Source organism: Cucurbita moschata, unplaced genomic scaffold (assembly GCF_002738365.1).
Source record: "Cucurbita moschata cultivar Rifu unplaced genomic scaffold, Cmos_1.0 Cmo_Scf00004, whole genome shotgun sequence".
In the NCBI taxonomy this organism is placed as follows: Eukaryota; Viridiplantae; Streptophyta; class Magnoliopsida; order Cucurbitales; family Cucurbitaceae; genus Cucurbita; species Cucurbita moschata.
In genome coordinates, this window is record NW_019268520.1 from 4,222,652 (window position 1) to 4,245,377 (window position 22,726).

Consider the following 22,726-nt stretch of genomic DNA (forward strand, 5'->3'; position numbering starts at 1 on the left):
TTGAAATGTTTTAAAAGACTTTTCTACCTTTAAAAGACTTTTCTACCGTTCATAAATGCATATAGTAACGACTAACCACCTTATTTCAGTAGTAAAAAAATAAAGACCTTGTGTCTTTTGTCAAAGAAAATAACAACAATGTCTGTCTGAGTTTATTTTTTGTTCCTGAGGGAATGGGGATAAGGGATTCAATCGACGCACCAACCACTCAAGACCAAAGCAAGATGATGACAAATAAACAGAGAGAGGACTTGATTATCTGTATTTGGAATGGGGCAGTGCTTAGGCTTTAAATGGCATCAAGAGCCTGCAGAATATCAGCCTTCAAATCCTCGAAGTCTTCAATTCCAATGCTGAAGCGCACCAAGTTGTCCTTTATCCCATACTTCAGCCTCTCTGTCTGATGAAGATCCCTATTCCATTTCCATTCCCATTACCAAAAGGTTAAAATACTTCCACCACCCACATAAAAGCATAAATACGTATTCATTCTCCTACTAAACAAAAGCGTCAAAAGTCAGAATTGTATGTTTACCAATATGACATTATAGCCGGCTGGTCTATGATACTCTCGCACCCACCAAATGATGGAGCAATATATGGAATTTTCAAAGAGTCGATGAATTTTATGGTGGTCGTTATATCGCCATCAACCTGCACCAGAATGAAGAAACTAATGAAACAAACTTGGTGGAGGTGGGGTAAAAGACTACAGGGACAGACCCTTCAAATGATGAGATGGATCATCGGTCGTTTTCCTTACCTCGAAGCTAACTACGCCCCCAAAACCAGTCATCTGCCTTTTAGCAAGATTGTGCTCGGGATGACTAGGCAGTCCAGGGTAATAAACACATTTGATCTGCAGACAGTAGAGACATAATTTTGTCACATCCAATGTAAATGAATTTGTGAGCAGACAATTGTATCCAGTTAATGTATAAATTGAACTAGGTGTCGATATGCGACATTGGTTAATTTACTCCCGAGGAACATGCAACGCATACCACTCATTTATAATTACATCCTTGCTATTAGATGCCCCAACGCTTCATAACTTTTGGAATTAAAGGTTCAATAATGAATTTTACTTTTGTTCCTTTGCACTGCCTTGGTCTATTAGTGGGTAGTAAATTAAACGTATGAAACAACATGCAGCTGGATAAATTAAATGGCATACCTTAGGATGAGCCTCTAAAAGCTTTGCCATCCTAAGAGCTGAGGAATTCTGCTGCTGAACACGAAGATGCAACGTCTTCATGCCTCGTATAATCAAGTAAGCAGCATTCTGTAGGATGAAGAAACAGCAATTAATTAGACAGTAGGGCTTGGCGCAAAAAATGGTTAAAATGAGCGCAGGAAACCAATGGAAGATTCAATCATCAAGAACCGTTACTCCACAACCAATAAGTGAAAGATGGAAAATTAAACAGCATAAGAGAATGACTCACTGGATTTAAGGCACCGCCTATCACATGATGAAGATTCCGAATCTCGGAAACCAGTTTCAGAGAACCACTTACACAACCAGCAAGGACCTAAAAGACAATGCTTGGTAAATTCCATTGTTAGGGGAAAAAATGCTCACAAAACTCTTAATTGATTAATAATTTAAATCCCGATTCCTCGAGTAATAAAACCAAAAAAAAAAAAAAAAAGAACATATCAGGCGGGCTTACATCATTGTGGCCCCCAATATACTTGGTGGCAGAGTGAAGAACCAGGTCAGCCCCGAGTGAAAGTGCCTTCTGGTTCAATGGTGTGGCAAATGTACCATCAATGCACACCAATGCTCCATGTCGATGACACATCTCTGAAACGAGTTTAATGTCAACGCATCTCAGAAATGGATTAGTTGGGGATTCAGTGAAGAAAAGAGAAACCTGCACGGAAGGAAGATAAAGGTAACATCAATTTCCACCAAGTCCAAACACGAAAACCTTTAAAAGAAAAAAAAAAGCTTGGAACATGGTCATACATTATTCTCTTTCAGAGCTACTTCTAGGGCGTTCATATCTGCAGGATCAATGGTGGTAGCCTGCATTCCAAGTTATAGTTATAGTTACCAAGTCAGCAATTAACACAAAATTTTGAACGCACAAATAAACAATTTCTACAACCTCCGATGGTTTTACCACAAGATTTTAAAAAAAAAAACTTTATGTTGTTTTCAAATTTAATTTTTGCATTATATTTTATTTATTTAAAACTTTTGAAATCTGTACAGTAATTCAGAAACACAACTAGCACAACATCAAAAAGAAAGTTGGCTAAAAGAATAGAGCTTTCCTACCACCCAGTTCTAGCACAAAACATGAAGCACCAACTTATAGACAAATTCATCCAATTTTCTTTTTAAAGATAACAAACCCCATCTGATTGAAAAAATTATCAACAATAAAAGAATTCAGATGTTCTATAATCAGTAAAAATAAACGAGAAGGAAGATTGTTAACAGGATCTAACACATCAAATGGAAACTATAATTCTATTTCTTTAAATATTAAAGAAAAAAATCTAAAGAAATGGCATTTGCTCATATTTTCATTCTTCATTAATTCTATTTTCATGCCAAAACAAAAATACTTAGGGATGATGGAAGTAAAACGTAAATCAAGAACCTATTTGGAATGAATTGCTAAGAGCTTAAGAATACTTGTTCGGTACTTAAAAAAACTATTTTTTTTTATTGCATTTGAAAAACTTGTTCAAACACATTAAGAAAAAAGTCAACCCAAACCGGCCTCAAGATTAGCGGAAAGAAGTAGCCAAGTGGGGACGACACCAGACCAGATAGAATTCCCCAAATGAGCCAAAGCTGCTTACTCTAATTTTCGGGCCTAAAGTTGACTTGTTTGAATCCTGAGCACAATTTTATCTGGTGAAGGCAGATTACCATCTTTTTATTTTATATATTTATATTTATAACGCCAAGTAGAAAATAAGTTGTCGTGTTGTTGGATGAAAGTGTCCCACGTTGGTTAATTTAGGGAATGGTCATGAGTAATTTAGGGAATGGTCATGAGTTTATAATCTAAGAATACACTCTCCATTGGAGTGAGGCCTTTTGGGGAAACCCAAAGCAAAGCCATGAGAGTTTATGCTCAAAGTGGACAATATCATACCATTGTGGAGAGTCGTGTTCATCTAACATGGTATTAGAGCCATGCCCTAAACTTAGCCGTGCCAATAAATTGGCAAATCCTCGGATGTCGAAAAAGGCTCTAGAAAGAAGGAGTCGAGCCTCGATTAAGGGGAGGCGTACTTTGTTCGAGGGGAGGTGTTGGATGAAAGTGTCCCACATTGGTTAATTTAGGGAATGGTCATGAGTGTATAATCTAAGAATACACTCTCCATTGGAGGGATGCCTTTTGGGGAAACCCAAAGCAAAGCCATGAGAGCTTATGCTCAAAGTGGACAATATCATACCATTGTGGAGAGTCCGTCTTATTACATCAAACAAAAACAAAAATTATTCTGACTCTGCCAAAAAATTGAAGCATGCATGCGGGAAAAGGCTATGTATTTCAGAACGAGAGAGATCAAGTTGAACACCAAATCATTGAAGGAGCACAAAAATGTTAAAGAAGACTAGCATTAGCGTAATAATTAACTATACCACCAAAAAGAAGAAAAGTAAGATCAAAACTGTAATACCGTGATTCCCATTTTGGGAAGTAAGGTCTCAATAAAAATTCTCGTCTTCCTGTAGCAATCTGTGGTCGTCACGATATGCCCTCCAGCCGGAACCAACGCCAGCAGCATCATCGTGCTGGCACACATGCCTGAGGCCACAATCAGGGTAGATTCAGCCCCTTCTAAAGCACTGGTTCAAAACCAAAACAGCTTCAACCACGATTCTATTTGATCCGAAACATGGCTATTTGGTAAGGATTACAAAAGAAACAAACAACTAGTTCCGAAACAAAACCTTATCTTCTCCTCCGCAACAATTGTCGTTGGATTTCCATAGCGCCCATACTCGAAACTTACAGCGCGCTTCTCCTGCCATGGATCCAATATGGAATAAAGAGCAAGAAAGAAGATCTTGAAGTTTCTTTATATTGTTTTCTATCAATTTTGATGTATGTTTGAGGAGCAAAAAATCATAGACATAGGGAGAAGAATGATAGATAACGCTACAAGTTGAAGTCAACCGTTTTGAATCAACATGGAATCCAAGTAAGTACCTTGAAATCAAGGAGATCAGCAGTTTTTTTAAAGAAATAAGCGGAAGTGTTAACTACCGGCGTAGTAATAGCGTCGTCAACTCTACCACGACCGAATCTTTCGCCTGAAATTCGCACCGAAAATAGTTAATTACATATTTCCAAAAATCAAAGAAGAAAATTCCTAAAAGCGATAAAAGAGAATGGTTCTGCGAATCTCAAAGACTCAAAGACGAAGTCAAAGTTCATACTAAGCCCTACCAGCGTGGATTGCAACACTCCCATCGCAATCGAAGACAGAGGTTCTGGAATCACCTAAACCCTCCTCTACCTTCAAACTCTCAGTACCAATGCTACCTTCCAACGCTGCCGCATCAGAAGTGGCAGGCACTGCGGCAGCGGCAGCGGCATCAACGGCATTAGCCGCCGCCGCCGCCGCCGATGGAAAAGGATAGGAGTTGTTCGACCACGAAGCCGCGACAACCTGTGCAACGCCAATATTGCTGCAGTTCCTACGCGCCTTGGTACTGAGTTGCCTGACGAAATTGGGCGGAAACTTGAAAATCCGGGAAGAAGACAAGGCGTAAGACGCCACCGTCGCCTTCACCGATTTGGCTTCATGAGTAAATCGGCCGTAGCTGTGCCCTCGAAAACGACCTGCAACAGCGAGATCGGGACAGGAACGGCAGTCGGAAGCAGGGCCAAGGAGTCTAGCGTGAGAAGAACCAGCCATGGCTGAAGAGGAGAAGAGGAGAAGAGGAAGGGTATCGGGGACGGTGGCGGCTCGGAGATCAGTGAGAATCAGAAAGGTGAAGTTGGAAATGCTTTGTGTGTGGACTGAAATTTAGGAATCAATGCGATTTTATTACAAATCCAAAAACTTTTCCATTTGCGACTTCTTACTTTTAGCAAATAATTTTTTAAACGCAATTTGCGACTGATAATTTTCAGATAATATCAAATTTTTAAACGCAAAAAATAAAATATTGAAACAATAATTTTAGCAAATAAAAAGTTAAAGAATACCAAAATTTTAAAATCAATTAAATAAAAATTAAATTCAATCAAATTTATAACATTTAATTGGTAAAAAAAAAATCTAAATACATTTTTTTTAAGAAAATAAATGATTAATATTCCATTTGCGACTTCTTACTTTATTCTCTTATTTGACTTTTTTTGGATATATTTTTATTCCCACAAAAAATTTAACACTAATTTATATAAAATATTCAATACTCTACAAAATATATATATATGTTTTCAACTTTTAAAAATAATTAAAAAAATTTCATGCAATAGGGTATTTGTAATTAGCTACTACCGGTGGATGTGCGGGAATCTTTACTCTCTAAATCACGTAAATCAATGTCTCTTTATTTAATTTATATTTATCGGTGTGTGAGCACAATTGACCTTGTTTATATTTTCACTATAACAATTAGTATAAAGCACTTTAGTTGTGGCATTAAAGTACAAACAGTTATATCGCTATCAACATACTGAAGAAACTAATGAAACAAACATGGTAGCGGTGGGGTAAAGAAACAAACATGGTAGCAGTGGGGTAAATGTCGACTGGGATAAACCCTTCGAATGAAGAGATGGATGGTTGGTTATTTTTCTAACCTCGAAGCTAACTACGCCCTCCAAACCAGTCATCAGTCTTTTAGTAAGATTGTATTCATGATGCCCTCCAAACCAGTCATCAGTCTTTTAGTAAGATTGTATTCATGATGGCTTGACAGTCCAGAGTAATAAAAACATTTAATCTGCTCAAGCAGATAATTGTAACCGGTTAATGTATAAATTAGTCATCTCATCCGTGATTGATTAGTATGTACAAAAACTAGGTCTCAGTATGCTACACATTGGTTCATTTCTCCAGAGGAGCATACAACTATCACGATTGTACATTATGTATCGTTTTTCTTGATTACATCGTGACTCTCATTTATCTTGGTTTTTACGTGCCATATAGATGAGCGTCATTTTATTTTATTTTTACGGATATTTTTCAAGATATATTTCGATTAAATTTAAAATGAGTAACAATACATTAAAATTATTATTATAATATTATTGTATTATTATAAATTAATATAAATAAACCTGGTATATTTGCTTAAATCATTTTTATGAATTACTTAATATCATCTTGTTAGTACATAATCTAAAAAAAATATTTATAATGGACAATAATCAATTATTTAACTAATTACATAATTAATAATTGACATTTCACGCATATAGAAAAGAAAAGAGAGAAAAATAATTATGTAAAATATATACAAATATTTTTTTTATTATCATTCTATAAACATAAAAAAATGCATTGAAAAATAAATATTAAATATCTTTAATTGTAGTTTTGATCTTATTTTACCATTTTTCTACTTCTTGATTTGCTGGCGCTGTGCCAGCGGCGTCAACGGCATTAGCTGCCGCTGCCGCCGCCGCCGAGGGAGAAGGAGAGGAGTTGTTCGACCACGAAGCGACGACAACCTGCGCAATGCCAATATTGCTGCAGTTCATACTCGCCCTGTTACCGAGTTGCCTGACGAAATTGGACGGAAACTTGAAAATCCGGGAAGAAGACAAGGCGTGCGACGCCACTGACGCCTTCACCGGTTTGGTTTCATGTGTGAATCGACCGTAGCTGTGCCCTCGAAGACGATGGCAGTTGTTCTTGTAAAGAAGAACAAGAACCACTTCCCCACGTAACTCATAACTATAACTATGGTTTATTTAATTGCTTAGTTAGAGGTACATTTAGGGTTGGTCATGAGCACGTGGGTTGATTAGGTATATGTAGGAACTCTTGGGACCCAACCCTTAATCGTGAATTCACCTCTACGAATGAGCGTCTACTTAACATATAAGAATGGGATGTCAACCACTTAGGCCCTACGACACACTAGAGAGTGTTACTGAAGGAGCTCTGATTGTGCTTAGTGGTAGTTGGCCTCGTATTTGTTCTAGTATGAAATGGTCTAAGAATAGAGAATTTTGCCACATGTCATTAGTGGAGCTTCTCAGTAGTGCTTAGTTACTACTGAGGGAGATTAAGTTGTGCTTAACGGAAGTTGATCTTACATTGTTCTAGCTTGAAATGACACAGGAATAACGACGTTTTTAAGTGGTCAACTTTACCATTTTTTTTAATATTAACTTCAAACCTAAAGTGACAATTTAATTTTTATAATTAAATTATATAAATCCTATTTCTTGGGCAGTTGAGAACATATAAATAATAATAAAAGCTCACTTTTTTAGATGCCACTGTTTTTAATATAATGCCCATAAAGAATCTTAAATCTTTATTATTATTATTTATTTACTTGGAAAAATAAACCTAAATTTTTATAATTTATTTTCTAAAAAGTCTAGAATTTTATCTATGTTAATTTTAAATATTATAATACACTTCCAACAATTTATAAAAATATTAATAATTGCAATAAATTTATTGAAACATAAAAATTTATTTAAAAGCATAATAATAATTGGAAATCAAACTTTCACACTTACCTTAATTCCTAAAATAATAATTTCCGAAAATCATAATTAATTTTTGGGTCATTTTCTTTTTGCATCATTAATAATTAAAAACTCACTTCCATCAGAACTCGCCGCCGAGAATGGTGTCCCACCAGTTGTTCTTGCTGTCCGACGACGGCAGTTGATCGCCACCGGCGGCCGTAGACGACGTCGTTGGAGACTCCTCGCCGCCTTCGCCGCAAATAACAATATATAAATTACAAATCTCATAAATTTTTAAATGTAGAATTTTGAAATTTACCTGAAGAACCATATGGGTTTTGATTGGCTGATGGAATTGGTTGCAGCTTGGATTGTCGAGCGAGTCGTTCTTCGGCTTCGAGCCGAGCCGTTTCCCATTGAGCCATGTGGGTGAGGGTGGAGTTCATATTGTTTTGTTCTTCATTGTTCTTAATTGGTTTGTGAGTGATCGGATCTATCCCCATTTTGATCAGCTTTTTCTTCATATGCGTGTTCCAGTAGTTCTTGATCTCGTTATCCGTTCTTTTAGGTAAATGGGTCGCTATCGCCGACCACCTTAGACACTCGAACAATATCAAAATCAAATCTTTGTAAGAAAAAACTAAACATCATGAATGAATCAATAAAGACCTGTTTCCGAGTAGCGCATGGAGTTGAACGATCGCTTGCTCTTCGTGCAAACTGAATTTCCCTCTTTTGATGTCGGGTCGGAGGTAATTCGTCCATCGAAGTCTACAACTCTTTCCACATCGCTCGAGTCCTAATGTTTTCGAAAGAAATTATTAAACCCTCGTCGAAAATTTAAAGAAGTTGTTTGAGTAGCGTCGTACCGGCTTTCGGTGGCAAGGTTCGCCAGCTTCCATGGCCATGCTGCTGAATGTAAGCCAAGAGTTTGTGGTCTTCTTCCGGCGTCCATGGCCCTTTCTTCAACCCTGACTTGTGGCGGCGAGGAGAGGTTCCCATTTGGATATAACAACCTTTGTTGTGGAATTGTTGGATGTTTGTGTTTTATATACATGATTCTATGCACTGTTTTTGTATATTAATTATGTACGATCGTAATTAATCATGATCGTGACTAATATCTCGGAAAAAAAAAACCTTTTCTTTACTCGTTTTTAAACTAAAAAGTCGTAAAAATTACTCGAGAATCGTTTTTCAAGTAACTAATTCAAACCCATTTGTTGAATCTCGAATTGTGAGATCCTACATCGGTTGGGTAGCAGAACGAAACATTCTTCATAAAAGTATGCGTAAGAAATGGACTTGGGCTATCACACGAATCGTCACAAAATATTGACGACATGACAAAGATTTAACCATTAGACATATAGACTCCTATACCCGATCTACATCGAAGTAGAGTTTAATACTTCTCTTCCATGTCTCGGTTTGGGTGTTGCATTTGGGTCCGACATATACTTCATTCGATTTAACATTACTCGTCTACTTTTAGTATGATCGTGATGTACACGATTCTTTATAATTACTTATTGCAATTTAATTATCACATAATAATTTTATTCAATCATTTATTGGAAACGTATTTTTAACAACTCTTAATCATTCAATTGTGTTAAATACTATCAGAAATTCATATAAATAAATAATATATACCGTAGAAAATTGGTATTATTTGAGTATTAATAATTTTTAAAAATTAGAAAAATTATTGAATTGAATCCACAAAACTAACTATTTAATGCAATTTCTAGTGGAACCGACTTGGTGGATATGAAAAAGATTGGCAATTCAATCACTAAATTAATTCATCCATTTGTTCTCTCATAACAAGAATTTTAATTATAAAAACGTTCACAATATTTATTATTTCCTTCATTTATTATTATTATTATTATTTTGTAAATATCTATCTAATTTTTACAATATTTATTGAAATCTAGTATAAAATAGCTGTTTTTTTAATTAAAAAATATAAAATGGAAAATGAGAATAATTTTTTTTTTAAAGTAGGGTAACCTGAAGCGGGATATGACAACTTCAATCAAAATACTCGGGAAGCTGTTGTCATTGTTCAATACTCGGGAACTCGTGAAAGCAAGTCCAAGAGGTCATAAGATTTGCGGTCGTGGACTTTATTTGATAAAGAAATAAAAACTCTTATGAAAAAATGACGACAAGTGTCATCCTCCATCATTTATGAGTTTTCGTCATAATCGAAAGTTCTTCACGATCAATTTCAACTATCTCAATATTTTTTCGACCTTAAATGAGTATTACATATTAGTTCATGTTGAGTTATTTGTCGCAATATCTACCACTCAAAAGTGTGCATAGATATGAAAATATTATTACTCAACGAAAGAATACAGATTTAAGAATGAGGAAAAGAATTGGGATCGAATGTTCTATCTTCATTGATATTCACGACCTTTAAATAGGATACAAGATACTGAATAATATCTACCAAGAAAATATAAACTAACTAAATCCTGATAATAAAATAAAATATACTACTATTCAAATTCAACGGATTAAGATATCTAAGATATATTTCCTAACTAATATATTCTAGAAGATTACGAATATCATATATTCCATAACTAATTCAAACTAAAATAAGTTGCACTAAATTGTGACAGCCTCCCTTAGTGCAAGCTTATTTCTCAATAACTCCGAGAGCTTCTACGAAAAACTCCAAACTTCACTTTGGCAAGTGCCTTAGTAAATATGTCTGCAACTTGCTCATTAGTATGTATTTCCTGCAATTCAACATCCTGCGTTAACACGTTCTCTCGAACAAAATAATCTACGAAGAATTTCTTCCAGTTAGGCTTGCGTATGGACTTCTTAGGCACGCCACCACCTGAATAAGACACTGACACATCATGTTCAATGATTTCCTTCTTAATAAGTTCCACATCGCAGCGATTCAATTCTAATGAGAAAGAGTAATAATTCATCTCAACTTGTGCAGACTCAGCATACTCCATACACCGGTGAATTACATCACTGGTAGACTGCAAAAGCTCTTGATCTGCAGAAGCTTTATATCCTTGGTCAAGGTCCAAGTCATCCTTACTATGATCATCAAGGGCATGCTTGAGCTTTTGAGCAAGGGACTCATCTTCTTCAGCTACCCAACCATCATGCTCATCACAAGCACTGTCACCGTTGTCACTAGATGCATAGTCCTGACTTAAGAGGGTATCAAATCGATCATCCAAAAGCTGTCGAGTTCGTGGCTTATCAACATCATCCTCCACATGATCAACATCTGCATCCTCAAAAATGTCATCGCCAAAAGATTTATTATTAATAATATTCTGGCTTCCTGTCGCCTTCTCAGAATCCTTAGCCACACTAAACTTATTATCCATTGAACCATCCTCCCCTTCTTCACATAAATTTACCTGAACTACGAAATCCTCCTCCAAGTTCTCAACATCAGAACCAAATCGTGATAAATCATCATCATCAAGCAGTGCAGCTATTTCTGGGTCAGACTGGGGCGGAGCATCAGTAGCCGAATCCTGCAAATTGGTAGTTTGATCTAAATTCTCCAAGATGAGAAAATCGTCAGCCTCAGAGGGGAGGTAAAGACCGTCAAGATCGTCAAACGTTAGCTCGACAACTTCATTTTCGTTGAATCTCAAATCCAAGGCCGTGGAGTAAACAGAAGGGTCATCAGGGACAATAGAATTGAAATCGGAGAAAAAAAGAGAGTCCAGATGCGAAATTTGGAGAGAATCAAACTCAGAAGCGTAAGTAGTGGAATTAGAATTTTGATCACCTGTAGAAACATCATCTTGATATACGGCTGAAGTCACGTTTGTTGGCTGGTCAAGAACCTCAGTGGTTAAGCAATATTCCCAAATTGGATCTGGAGAACTTTTATTTTCATGTACCGCATTTGCTTCTGATTCTTGCATCTTGACTCGACAATTTGGTTTAATATGGCCTGGCTTTCCGCAATGATCACACACCACTTTCGCCTGACAATCTCGTTTAAAGTGGCCTGGTTTTCCACACCTGTAACAAGCTTTAAATGGCTTCTTTGACGACTCGTCACTTCTGAATTGATTCTCATTGCTAGATGAAGGCCTTGAGTGAAAATTATGTCTCCTTTGATCTTTGACATACAACACACCTTCTAACTTTGGGGAAAACTCGTTGCTGCTAGTCATTTGCTTAATCAAGGCTTCCTGATTGGAAAGAAGATTCTCCAATTCAATTACCGTAGGTTGATTTGCCCACCCTTGTATTGAGGAAACAAAGGGCATAAACTCTTTTCGTAATCCACGAATAAGATAACGCCGTAATCGAGCCTCACTCACTGGCTCCTCAGCATCTAATTCTGAAATTTCAGAACACAGATTTTTCACTTTCAAAAAATATTCTTCAACAGAAAAATTACCTTGAGTTACCATAGCTAGTTCATTCTCTAGAAATTGCAGTCGAGCGGTATTTTTCTTAGTGAACAACTTTTGAAGTGTATCCCATACTTGCTTTGGTGACTTTAAATCACGAACATGATCAATATACTCCTTGCTAATCAAAGTTCGCAAGCTAAATAAGGCTTTTCCGCACTTGATCTTCCATTGTTGACGTAATTTTGCATTTTGTGGAGTATCGGCTGGAATTTCTGTGTCATCACCTTCAATTAAATCCCATAAATCTTGCCCTTGTAGATAAGCTTCCATGCATAACTTCCAATAACTATAGTTATTGCCAACCAGCTTTTCCATAGCTACACCCATAGAAGCACTCCCACTATTCATCTCGTTGAGTAATAATATTAAACCGTACCAACTTGGCTCTGATACCAACTGTCGCAATATCTACCACTCAAAAGTGTGCATAGATATGAAAATATTATTACTCAACGAAAGAATACAGATTTAAGAATGAGGAAAAGAATTGGGATCGAATGTTCTATCTTCATTGATATTCACGACCTTTAAATAGGATACAAGATACTGAATAATATCTACCAAGAAAATATAAACTAACTAAATCCTGATAATAAAATAAAATATACTACTATTCAAATTCAACGGATTAAGATATCTAAGATATATTTCCTAACTAATATATTCTAGAAGATTACGAATATCATATATTCCATAACTAATTCAAACTAAAATAAGTTGCACTAAATTGTGACATTATTTTTAGTAATTCACGATATTGAAAAGGACGACTCATTAGGTAAAAATGGGACTATCGAACAAATTTGATTGTGAATTTTTACCGAATTCGATTTTTTTTTTATATAGTTCCAAAATAAAGCTGCAAAATGTCACGTGTAAAATATGTTAGATTCTCTTTTCCAATAATTTAAGATGCGAGTTGTCTTCCCTTTTCAACAAAGTTAAAAAACGACAAATCATGTCGTGCATGTCCTCCACAAATATGATGCCCTCAAATTAATTCCAACGTACGAGACCTCAAACCCAATCCAGCTATGTCCATGCTAACTATGCCGGTTTCAATGTCGATGTCGATGTCGAAGCCGAATCATGACGTTTGTATTTCCCGTCATCAAATAACATCATGTCATGTAGTGTCTTCGGTTCGACAACGTCCACCCTACACCCCAAATTCCATCCTGGACGCTCCCTATGTACGCGTATTTGACACCACTCTCCGTGACGGCGAGCAATCCCCCGGCACAGCCCTCACGTTGAAGCAGAAGCTTCTCATTGCCCGTCAGCTTGTGAAGCTGAGGGTCGATGCAATTGAGGCGGGATTCCCGGCAGCGTCGAGGCAGGACTTTGAGGCTGTGGAGATGGTTGCGAAAGAGGTTGGTAATGAGGTAGGTGAGGACGGATACGTGCCGGTGATTTGCGGGTTCTCGAGGTGTACCGAGAGCGACGTTCGAGCTGCTTGGGAGGCAGTGAAGTATGCTAAGAGACCAAGAATACACATGTTCATTGCAACGAGTGAGATTCATTTGACGCATAAGCTTAGAAAGACGAGAGGGGAAGTGGTTGAGATTGCTAGGAATATGGTGAGGTTTGCACGAAGCTTGGGTTTTGATGATGTTGAGTTTAGCCCTGAGGATGCTGGCAGGTTTGATCTTTAATTATCTCTACTTGAGCTAGTTCGAGTTTGTTAGATCCCATATCGGTTGGAGAGGAGAACGAAACACTCTTTATAAGGGTGTGGAAACCTTTTCCTAGCAGACGTGTTTTGAATAAGATTGTTTTGCTGGCGTTTAAGGGAAAATCCTAGTGGTGGGCTTGGGCCGTTATAAATGGTATCAAAGCCATACACTAGGCAATGTGCCAGTGAGAAGGTTGTTCCTTGAAAAGGGTAGACACGAGACGGTGTGCTATTAAGAACCCTGGGCTCCGAAGGGAAATGAATTTGGTGGAAGTCCCACATAAATTGGAGAAGGAACGAGTGCCAGTGAGGATGCTGGGCCCTGAAGGGGGTGGATTGTTAGATCCCACATCGGGTTGTGGAGGAGAACGAAACATCCTTTATAAGGGTGTGGAAACCTTTCCTTAGCCTAGCAGACGCGTTTTAAACCTTTGAGGGGAAGCCCGAAAGGGAAGGCCTTTTCCTAGCCTAACCCTGAATGGGGGTGGATTGTTAGATCCCACAGCGGTTAGGGAGGAGAACGAAACACCCTTTATAACGGTGTAAAAGTCTTTCCTTAGTAAACGCGTTTTAAAGTCTTGAGAGCGAAAGTCAAAGGAAAAGTCTAAATAAGACAATATCTACTAGCGGTGGGGTTACACAATTTCGCAGTTCGTATATATTTGAATTGAGCTGGCTGGAGTTGTCATTTGTTGGGTGTGGTATCAGATCAGATAAAGAGTTTCTGTATCAAATTCTTGGTGAAGTGATAAGAGCTGGGGCGACAACTCTGAACATAACAGACACAGTGGGGTATACAGTGCCAGCTGAATATGGGAAGCTGATAGCTGATATAAAATGTAATACTCCTGGCACTCAAAATGTTATCATTTCAACGCATTGCCAGAATGACCTTGGGCTAGCAACTGCCAATACAATAGCAGTAAGTGATACTAACCCTCTATATGTTCTTGCTCCAAATTCCATTCCTCTCATATTTTTGTTTTGTAGGGGGCATGCGGTGGTGCAAGGCAAGTTGAGGTCACAATAAATGGCATAGGTGAGAAAGCGGGAAATGCTTCACTCGAGGAGGTAATCTGTTCTTTCATTTATCAACCGATCTATGCTCAAATTGGTCCTATAATTTTTGTAACACTCCATGCCTAAAATTTGGCACCTAATGGCTTCGGTATTCCCCTGCGGTATAGCACTTTACTTACTCTTTGCTTCTAAGAGTGAAGACTATCTCTACAGACCCACACAAGTCCTTCTAGCATGTTCTGTCCTTGTTTGCATGCGTCCTAGGAAATTAATGGTCCCGGTATCCTCCCATGTACTTACAGACCGACACAAACCTTTCTAGCATGTTTTGACCCAACATAGAATTGATCCAAGCAAAACACGTTTAACCATGAAGTTTTTATAGGACAGACAATGGATATATGTATCTTGTTGATATAGATAGTAACTTCCAATTCTTTTAAGCTTTTCTCGGTCATCTTATCCTTAAGATCACTCTCATTCAAATGCGGTCACGGTTCATTCATGTATTATTTCTTTATTCGAGTTAATGCACCATTCTACGATACATGATGTGTTTAGATGGTAATGACCCTACGATGTCGTGGAGAGCATGTGTTTGGAGGTCTTTACACTGGAATTAACTCGAGACATATCTTTTCAGCCAGTAAAATAGTAATTAGTTACCAGAAAGCTTCTAAAAAAGTTACCAAAAAGCTTAATTATTTGAGAAGGTTGGCCAAATTGAGTGTCATTGTTGGTCAGGTAGAAGAGTACACTGGGTTGAATGTGCAGCCCCACAAGGCCATTGTTGGAGCCAATGCCTTTGCTCATCAAAGTGGCATCCACCAGGTTGCCCTTCTTCCATTTTTACTCTTGTTGAGGCTTAAATGGTATCCTAAATATGATCATTGATACTCAGGATGGGATGCTTAAGCACAGAGGCACTTACGAAATCATATCACCAGAAGATATTGGCTATCAACGATCCAATCATGTTGTTATTGTTCTTGGAAAGCTCAGGTATGCCCTGTTTCTTTACTGCTATGAACCTCGATAAAGTTCTTATTTTTTTCAACCAAAGCTCCACCTTTGACTTTCTTATGTGTATAGTGGACGTCATGCTCTTAAAAGTTACCTTCGAAAGGTATATTGTGATAACGTTTTTCATAAGCTATCATATCATTTATTTCATGTAGGGGCTTCATGCAGCTGATATTGATTGAATAATGTTATACCTCATTGTCTTTTCAGCTTGGCTATGAGATTGACGAGGACAAGCTCGACAACGTATTTTGGCGTTTCAAAGCTTTAGCTGAACAGAAAAATGTAATTTAGGTGATACCCATTTGAGATTATTCTACCTAGGTTACCATTCATCAATACTCCTTACTTGTTTTTGAATTTTCAAAGAGTTATAGATGCGGATCTTATAGCACTGGTATCTGATGGAGTTTCTAAGAAAGTTGACATCAAAGTGACTGAAAACCGAACATAGTTTGTGTGAAATTTTAGATTTCATTATAGTTGAATCGTTTTTTAAGTAAATTTATCGTGGGATGTGCAATAACTCACTTTTGAATTTAAACCTTTATCATTTCATAATATTCGATCATATGGAGACGTATGGATAGAGATATCATATACAACAACTCAAAAATATTTAATCTCTTTTTATAATTAGTTAAAAGAAAAACTTAATATTTATAATTATATATTTAATTAATTCCATTTTTATTTTTTTAGGCATTTAATATTTTGTTGCTTAAGGATAAAAGGGCAATTTCACCCTTAAAAAGTTTAAAAGAAAAAAGAAAAAGAAAAAGAAAACCACTTTTTAAGAACATTTCATTTTGAATTATATATTTATTTTATTTTATTTATTCCTTTTCGAATTAGTTTGACCAATTTGCCATTCATTTTCTTTACCTCCGGTCCTCGATCGTCTGGCCCGTAGAAAGGCTAAACCCTACCAACGCCATTGAAGGCTGTAATTTTCACGTCTAAACCCCATCGCCATCCGCCATGGCTGCGGCTCTCTCCAGAACTCCAAGACGCCTCTTCCTCCATTCCAAACTCCTTCCTCCTTTCACATATTCAACAACTCCGCCGCTTCAACCAAACTCCGATTCCCCTTTCCATTCATTTCGTGCTGCTAAATCCGCCATTTTGTCCCAATCAGATCCCGATAAGCTTGCCCAATCCTTCATCCAATATTCCGACCTTCCGGCATTCCGACGCAACTGCCCAACCTACTGTTAGACTAATACGACTCTTCACAATGGTATGATATTGTCCACTATTCCATCCGCAAACTCGCGCGTGCTCAACGCTTCGACCTCATGGATGGCATCATTCAATCCCACCTCAAATCCCCCTTCGCCATTTCTGAAGGCTTCTGGATCCGCCTCATCATGCTCTACTCCAGCTCCGGTATGGTCGATCAAGCTATTCGCACTCTTGATCAGGTAATCCTGAACAAACCCTGCGATCTGTCAGAGAAATCGCTCTGTGCTGTTCTCTCTGTTTATCTCAACAATTCCATGCCTGAGAAGGTTCATGAGATGTTTAGAACCATTCCGGAGAAAATTGGTGTTACTCCGACTGTGGTTTCGCACAATCTGGTGCTGAAGGCATTTGTTCAGCAAAACGATCTTGAATCGGCTCGGAACTGGATCGATGAGTTGTACAAGGATGATGCTAAGGTCGTCCCTAACATTGACTCGTACAATATCTTCTTAGGAGCTTACTGGAACAAAGGCGATTTGGTCGGATTCGACGGGATTGTGAAGGAAATTTCAAAGAGAGGTTTGGAGTTCGATTTGGGTAGTTACAATTACAGGATTTTGAGGCTGTGCAAGAACAAGGAGTGTGCACGGGCCAAGAAATTGCTAGATTAGATGGTTTCAAAGGGTGTGAAGCCCAATTCTAGTAGCTATGATGCAATCATCCATGGCTACGGCAATGTTGGGGATATTGAATTGGCTACGAAAGTTCTGAAGAGTATGCTGGAGGATGGCCATGTCTCACCCAGTTCGCGAATCTATTATAGTTTGATTCGAAGCATGGTTAAGGAGGGGGAGTTTGATTTGGCATTGGAGACATGTAGAGAGATCATAAAGAGGAGGTGGGTTCCTCCATTTGAGGCAATGGAGGGTCTGGTTCGTGGATTGGTGTGTATATCAAAGGTTGAAGAGGCAAAAGAGGTTGTTGAAAAGACGAAGAAGATGCTCAAAGGACCTGCTATGGATTCGTGGGGGAAAATTGAAGCTGCTCTTTCGCTGTAGAGTGATTACAGACACTCATTTGAAAGATTTGAAATGCGTTGTTGATTGTTTTTGCATCTAACAAGAACAGAGCATCAAAATCTCACTTATATGTGGCTTTGTTGCTGCTTCATCCGTTCATCATAATGGTATGTAATTTGCTACTCTTTTGCTTCTCTGCCTGTTCTTTCTTCTGGGAGTTGCTACTACCATGTTCTTCCTTGGACTGCATGAACTGAATGGATGAGTTTAACTTCAATTAGAGGGAATGCATTGGTCTTAAATGACACTATTTATGCTACTTTTGATCTGATTCTCCATTTTCATATTCGTATTCTTGTTCTCTATGCAATAATCGGATGAGGCCTTCATTATTGGACTTGAAAGTTATCTGTGAGTTGATCCATTGAAGAAGCTGTTTGCAGCTCTTTTTAATTCTCATTGTTCACTTTTAATGGTAGCGGACTTGCGATCGTGCGACACTCACTTTCCAACCACCAGTGAGCTAAGCTAATTCATTCTTGTGTCGCCTACAGCCAAGCGAGCGATGTATGCTCGAGCCTTTAGCCTCGATTTTAAGAGAAGGTTTTAGAAAACGAGGGCAGGGATAGAGATTTTCGAGAGAGAGGTTCTTATCGTTGGAAAGTGAGTGCCGCACAATTTTGACGGGTCTAGACATTATTTCTGAAACGTCATACTTTGACTTGTCATGAACCTGCTGAACGAGCACGACCGTGACACCTGGCATCGTCCCCACTAACATTTTTCTGTAACTATTTTTATCACGTTTTTTTTTTCCTTAATTATATATATTTTTTCCTTTAATCTTGTATTATAAGATACGGCTGTTTTGTTAATAATATAATTAATTTTGTTTTAAAAAATAACAAATTAAAAGCATTAACACTCTCTACTTAAAATTTCTTTTTAGGGTATTATTAAAAATTTAGTGGTATTTTTTTTTAGACAAACATTTTGGAGATCTTTTTATTAATTTAATATTTTTTAAATAAATAACAAACGTTTAAGGTATGTATATATACAAGTAAGTTAGTCTAGTTTTAAAATTAAATCAAAATTATTTTAAAAGTTTTTTTTTTTTTTTTTTTGTCAATATGGACGGAAGATTTGAATATATGTATTTATAGGCACAATATGAAGACAATTATTTTTATTTTGAGAGTCAATAATATAAATAATATAAAGATATATTTTTTTTAGTACAATATATTCTTTAAAAAATAAAATAAAATAAAATAATAATAATAATAATACATGTGAATAGTCCATCAGCTATTATCGTCGTAAAAGTATGGAAATTAAAATAATAATGTTAAGAAGGTGGGTTTAATTGGATCGTTATCGACCCGGTTCACTCTCATCAAAGCGAGGGACTGTGAAAAAGCAGTGAAGAAGCGGCAGACGAACCAAAAATCAAAGTCTGAAACTCGACGCAGCTCAGGTAACCCTATCGCTCATCTCTTTTCAATCTTCTTCGTGCCTGTATTTCCTGATTTGAGGTCCATTATCTCCACTACCACATGATTCAAATTTGGTTAATTTTTTTCTTTCCTCCTTCATTCATCGCTCGACGATTTCTGTTTTCTTTGCTTTCTCCTCTGCTTTTCCTTTCGAGATCTATGTTCTTGAAAAGATTTATGTGTCTCTCGCGGATTTTTTCAGAGATTTTAATTTGCTGATTGGTCGTGTTTTGTGTAGGTCTTAACTTTGATTTCATGAAAATTGGTGAATAATGGCTAGCTATGCGGGTAAAGGAGCCCTTTCAAATGGGTCTGTCTACGTCTGCAACCTGCCCTATGGGACAGATGATAATATGCTTGCTGAATATTTTGGAACAATTGGGTTACTAAAGGTTGGGAAATTTAGCCACAATTTTGTTGACCCTTTACCTGTTTCTATGCGCCTTTGCTTTTGGTTGTATTAGTATTAATAGTTCTCTTTTTCGCTTGTTTAATCTTCAAAGAAAGACAAGCGAACAGGTAGACCAAAGATCTGGTTGTATCGTGATAAATCAACGAATGAGCCTAAAGGAGATGCTACTGTAACATATGAGGATCCACATGCAGCCTTAGCGGCTGTTGAATGGTTTAACAATAAGGATTTTCATGGTAACATCATTGAAGTTCATATAGCAGAGTCCAAAAGTAAGGATGATCTCTCATTTAATGTGGGGGATGATCCAATTGTTGTTGGTGATGATCTTGGTTTCGAGGAGAATGCTGCGGATGTGAATGGGGGCGGTGGAAGGGGGAGAGGTCGCGGTGATGTTCCGGGAAAAGCATGGCAACAAGAGGGAGATTGGCTGTGTCCAAATACAAGGTCTGTGATATGATATTGGTGAGCAGCTCCTTCTTGCTTCTTTCAATCGATCAATCTTGCTTGACTTGTATCATTCACTTATTGTTGTTTAAATGGCTTCTCATGTGCTATCCTACTGGCAGTTGTTCCAACGTTAATTTTGCATTTCGCGGTGTGTGCAACCGATGTGGAAGTGCTCGACCTTCTGGTGCTGCTGGTAGTGGTGCAGGCTCTATAGGTCGTGGCAGGGGCCGTGGCACTAGCAACCAGGACTCTGGAGGCAATAGCCGTCAAGTTGGTGGCCCTACTGGCCTCTTTGGTCCAAATGACTGGCCTTGTCCAATGTAAATCTAATTTCACTTTACTTATGTTCAACCAGCATGGTTTGATTTGCATTGGGTTTAGTCTTGCAGGAATGTATTACCTTTGCATTTCCTTTTCTGCAATGTTATCATTTGGTATTTTTATGGAAGTTCTTGCATGGATTATATCTTTACCGTCTTGTTTCTTTGGTTTTTTTTATTTTTATTTTTAATGTTTTTAAGTATCATGGCAATCGTGAAATGATGCATCTCGAGAGAAGATCCGAAGGAGCAATCACAATGTTATTTTGAAGTTTTGGGAGAAATATTGTCTTGTATGATTATTTGTTTCTAGATACCCGTTCTCTGCTTGATAACACTGCTTACTGCTTTATGTTTCAGGTGTGGTAACATTAATTGGGCAAAGCGTACGAAATGCAACATTTGTAACACAAACAAACCTGGTCATAACGAGGGCGGCACGAGGTATAACGTGAACTATTTATTTTTCTTTTGCTATTTTTTTGTTGAAAAGCACATGATCTTATTAGTCGATGACGTTTCTTGCAGTATTTTATTATCTTTTTTTAGTTTAAGGCGACAACCCTTAACAATTGATAGTATAAACTTATGTATTTCTTAAGGGAATGCCACAAATTTTGTCTTAAAAATATGAGGTTTTTGCCAGCCTAGCTCAACTGATTAAGGCATGCTTTCATCCGAGAGGTTAGAGGTTTGAATTCTCCTATCTCCGCTTGTTGTTGAACTAAACAAGTATGAGATTTTTACCACATTGATGAACTTTTACTCGTTGATCGTGGTCTCTCTGATCATACAAACAAAATATTTGTACGATTGTATAATTGTGTACTTGAGCTGTACTAATAATTATAGACTACTACAAAGTCTTATCTGTTATTTTTAAATTATGATTGCATAGAGGAGGGCGTGGTGGAGGTTACAAAGAACTCGATGAAGAAGAGTTGGAGGAGACGAAACGACGACGGCGAGAAGCTGAAGAAGTAAGATGGTGGACCATTGCTTTGAGAGAAACCGTTTTCTGAGTGGGATTTGACAATCTTTTAATTATGATATCAGGATGATGGTGAGATGTATGATGAGTTTGGAAACCTTAAGAAGAAGTTTCGTGCCAAATCTCAGCAAATGGAAGCTGGTCGGGTACTACCAGGTGCTGGGCGGGCTGGATGGGAAGTCGAGGAACTAGGTACGTGTCTGTCCACCAACACCATGCTATTCACCCTGAAATTATTTTGAGAATTCTTCTTGTGCATGTCTGTTAAGTAAACATCGGAATATCGTCGGAGATTTTAGCCCCCAAAGGGCTGCCCGACCCACAGTTACTCTTAAGATTGCACGTTCGAAGCTTTGAGTGAGCTTAACATGGAAAATTCTTGATTGTCTCAACGGGCACCGATTTACTACAGATTCTGATTATCCTGAAAAGTCATTGGCTTAAATATAAAGCCTACCTAAATACATGTTTTTGAACTTTCTTTTCCAGGTGTAGTTGAGAAAGAGAGGAGGGAGAGAAGTAGAGACCGAGGATGGGACGACCGAGACAAGAACCGAGATAGCAGCAGAAATAGAGAAAGAGAAAACAGAGAAAGACATCGGAGTCCAAGTAGGGAGCGAGACAGGGGAAGAGATCGTGATCGAGATTACGAGTATGAGCGAGATAGAGAATATGGGAGGGACAAGGACCACCGGAGCAGGCACCGACACTGAGAAATGGTTCGGGGTCTGCCTGTGAATTGGTAAAACCAGTGGGGATATAATTTTGTTGATGACCTTGGAGGGAGGGGAGAAGGAATGGTTGAAACATTTGGTTTAAAACATATAACCTCGTGGGTCTTATTTTTATTGAGAGATATTCTATTGAGTTCTGTGATACATCTTTTTGGTACGTGAAGAACACTATCAGATTACGAGTTCCAAATTTCCAGGTTGAGTTGCTCTGTTTTCACTGATTTTGCAATCTTATCAAGTTCACCATGACACCTTTTCCATGGTTTTTACTAACAAATTGAAAACAGTGACTCAAAAATCGAGACCTTGGACCTCT

The 22,726-nt window shown here is 37.7% G+C and overlaps 7 protein-coding genes across 11 annotated transcripts; 4 read left to right on the top strand and 3 right to left on the bottom strand.

Moving 5' to 3' along the window:
• Positions 1-83: 83 nt before the first annotated feature.
• On the bottom strand, positions 84-21,022 carry LOC111441806 (cystathionine gamma-synthase 1, chloroplastic-like). Of its 2 annotated transcripts, XM_023078927.1 has the most exons (13): positions 21,010-21,022; positions 15,063-15,074; positions 4,428-5,000; positions 4,188-4,291; positions 3,929-4,002; positions 3,655-3,823; positions 1,976-2,035; positions 1,677-1,880; positions 1,449-1,535; positions 1,178-1,285; positions 764-859; positions 536-654; positions 84-413 (listed from the first exon to the last, which is right to left on the bottom strand). In XM_023078927.1, exons 2-13 carry the CDS (start codon positions 15,067-15,069, stop codon positions 290-292), a joined length of 1,725 nt encoding a protein of 574 aa, XP_022934695.1. In that variant the 5' UTR covers positions 15,070-15,074; positions 21,010-21,022; the 3' UTR covers positions 84-289. The 2 variants fall into 2 exon arrangements, with proteins under 2 accessions (XP_022934695.1, XP_022934696.1); XM_023078928.1 differs by lacking the exon at positions 15,063-15,074 and having other exon boundaries at positions 21,002-21,022.
• LOC111441815 (transcription factor MYB106-like) lies at positions 7,658-21,110 on the bottom strand. The gene is made up of 5 exons (XM_023078944.1): positions 21,003-21,110; positions 8,519-8,665; positions 8,319-8,448; positions 7,969-8,243; positions 7,658-7,898 (listed from the first exon to the last, which is right to left on the bottom strand). The coding sequence occupies exons 1-5, from the start codon at positions 21,085-21,087 to the stop codon at positions 7,789-7,791; spliced, it is 747 nt and encodes a 248-aa protein (XP_022934712.1). The 5' UTR covers positions 21,088-21,110; the 3' UTR covers positions 7,658-7,788.
• LOC111441817 lies at positions 11,376-12,474 on the bottom strand. Of its 2 annotated transcripts, none has more exons than XM_023078947.1 (2): positions 12,077-12,474; positions 11,376-12,006 (listed from the first exon to the last, which is right to left on the bottom strand). In XM_023078947.1, exons 1-2 carry the CDS (start codon positions 12,428-12,430, stop codon positions 12,001-12,003), a joined length of 360 nt encoding a protein of 119 aa, XP_022934715.1. In that variant the 5' UTR covers positions 12,431-12,474; the 3' UTR covers positions 11,376-12,000. The 2 variants fall into 2 exon arrangements, with proteins under 2 accessions (XP_022934715.1, XP_022934714.1); XM_023078946.1 differs by having other exon boundaries at positions 11,376-11,854; positions 12,067-12,474.
• Positions 13,090-16,408, top strand: LOC111441807 (2-isopropylmalate synthase 2, chloroplastic-like). 2 transcript variants are annotated; one of them, XM_023078929.1, is made up of 9 exons: positions 13,090-13,724; positions 14,466-14,679; positions 14,748-14,828; positions 15,339-15,431; positions 15,522-15,608; positions 15,679-15,779; positions 15,870-15,903; positions 16,011-16,085; positions 16,168-16,408. In XM_023078929.1, exons 1-9 carry the CDS (start codon positions 13,117-13,119, stop codon positions 16,252-16,254), a joined length of 1,380 nt encoding a protein of 459 aa, XP_022934697.1. In that variant the 5' UTR covers positions 13,090-13,116; the 3' UTR covers positions 16,255-16,408. The 2 variants fall into 2 exon arrangements, with proteins under 2 accessions (XP_022934697.1, XP_022934698.1); XM_023078930.1 differs by lacking the exon at positions 16,168-16,408 and having other exon boundaries at positions 16,011-16,094.
• Positions 16,734-18,323, top strand: LOC111441813 (pentatricopeptide repeat-containing protein At3g13150-like). The gene is made up of 2 exons (XM_023078940.1): positions 16,734-17,011; positions 17,053-18,323. The coding sequence occupies exons 1-2, from the start codon at positions 16,782-16,784 to the stop codon at positions 17,654-17,656; spliced, it is 834 nt and encodes a 277-aa protein (XP_022934708.1). The 5' UTR covers positions 16,734-16,781; the 3' UTR covers positions 17,657-18,323.
• Positions 17,632-18,354, top strand: LOC111441816 (pentatricopeptide repeat-containing protein At1g61870, mitochondrial-like). The gene has a single exon (XM_023078945.1). The coding sequence runs from the start codon at positions 17,657-17,659 to the stop codon at positions 18,041-18,043; it is 387 nt and encodes a 128-aa protein (XP_022934713.1). The 5' UTR covers positions 17,632-17,656; the 3' UTR covers positions 18,044-18,354.
• Positions 19,387-22,627, top strand: LOC111441809 (transcription initiation factor TFIID subunit 15-like). Of its 2 annotated transcripts, none has more exons than XM_023078935.1 (8): positions 19,387-19,484; positions 19,742-19,895; positions 20,007-20,362; positions 20,485-20,685; positions 21,046-21,129; positions 21,584-21,665; positions 21,742-21,868; positions 22,166-22,627. In XM_023078935.1, the coding sequence occupies exons 2-8, from the start codon at positions 19,776-19,778 to the stop codon at positions 22,387-22,389; spliced, it is 1,194 nt and encodes a 397-aa protein (XP_022934703.1). In that variant the 5' UTR covers positions 19,387-19,484; positions 19,742-19,775; the 3' UTR covers positions 22,390-22,627. The 2 variants fall into 2 exon arrangements, with proteins under 2 accessions (XP_022934703.1, XP_022934704.1); XM_023078936.1 differs by lacking the exon at positions 19,387-19,484 and adding an exon at positions 19,516-19,577.
• Positions 22,628-22,726: the final 99 nt, after the last annotated feature.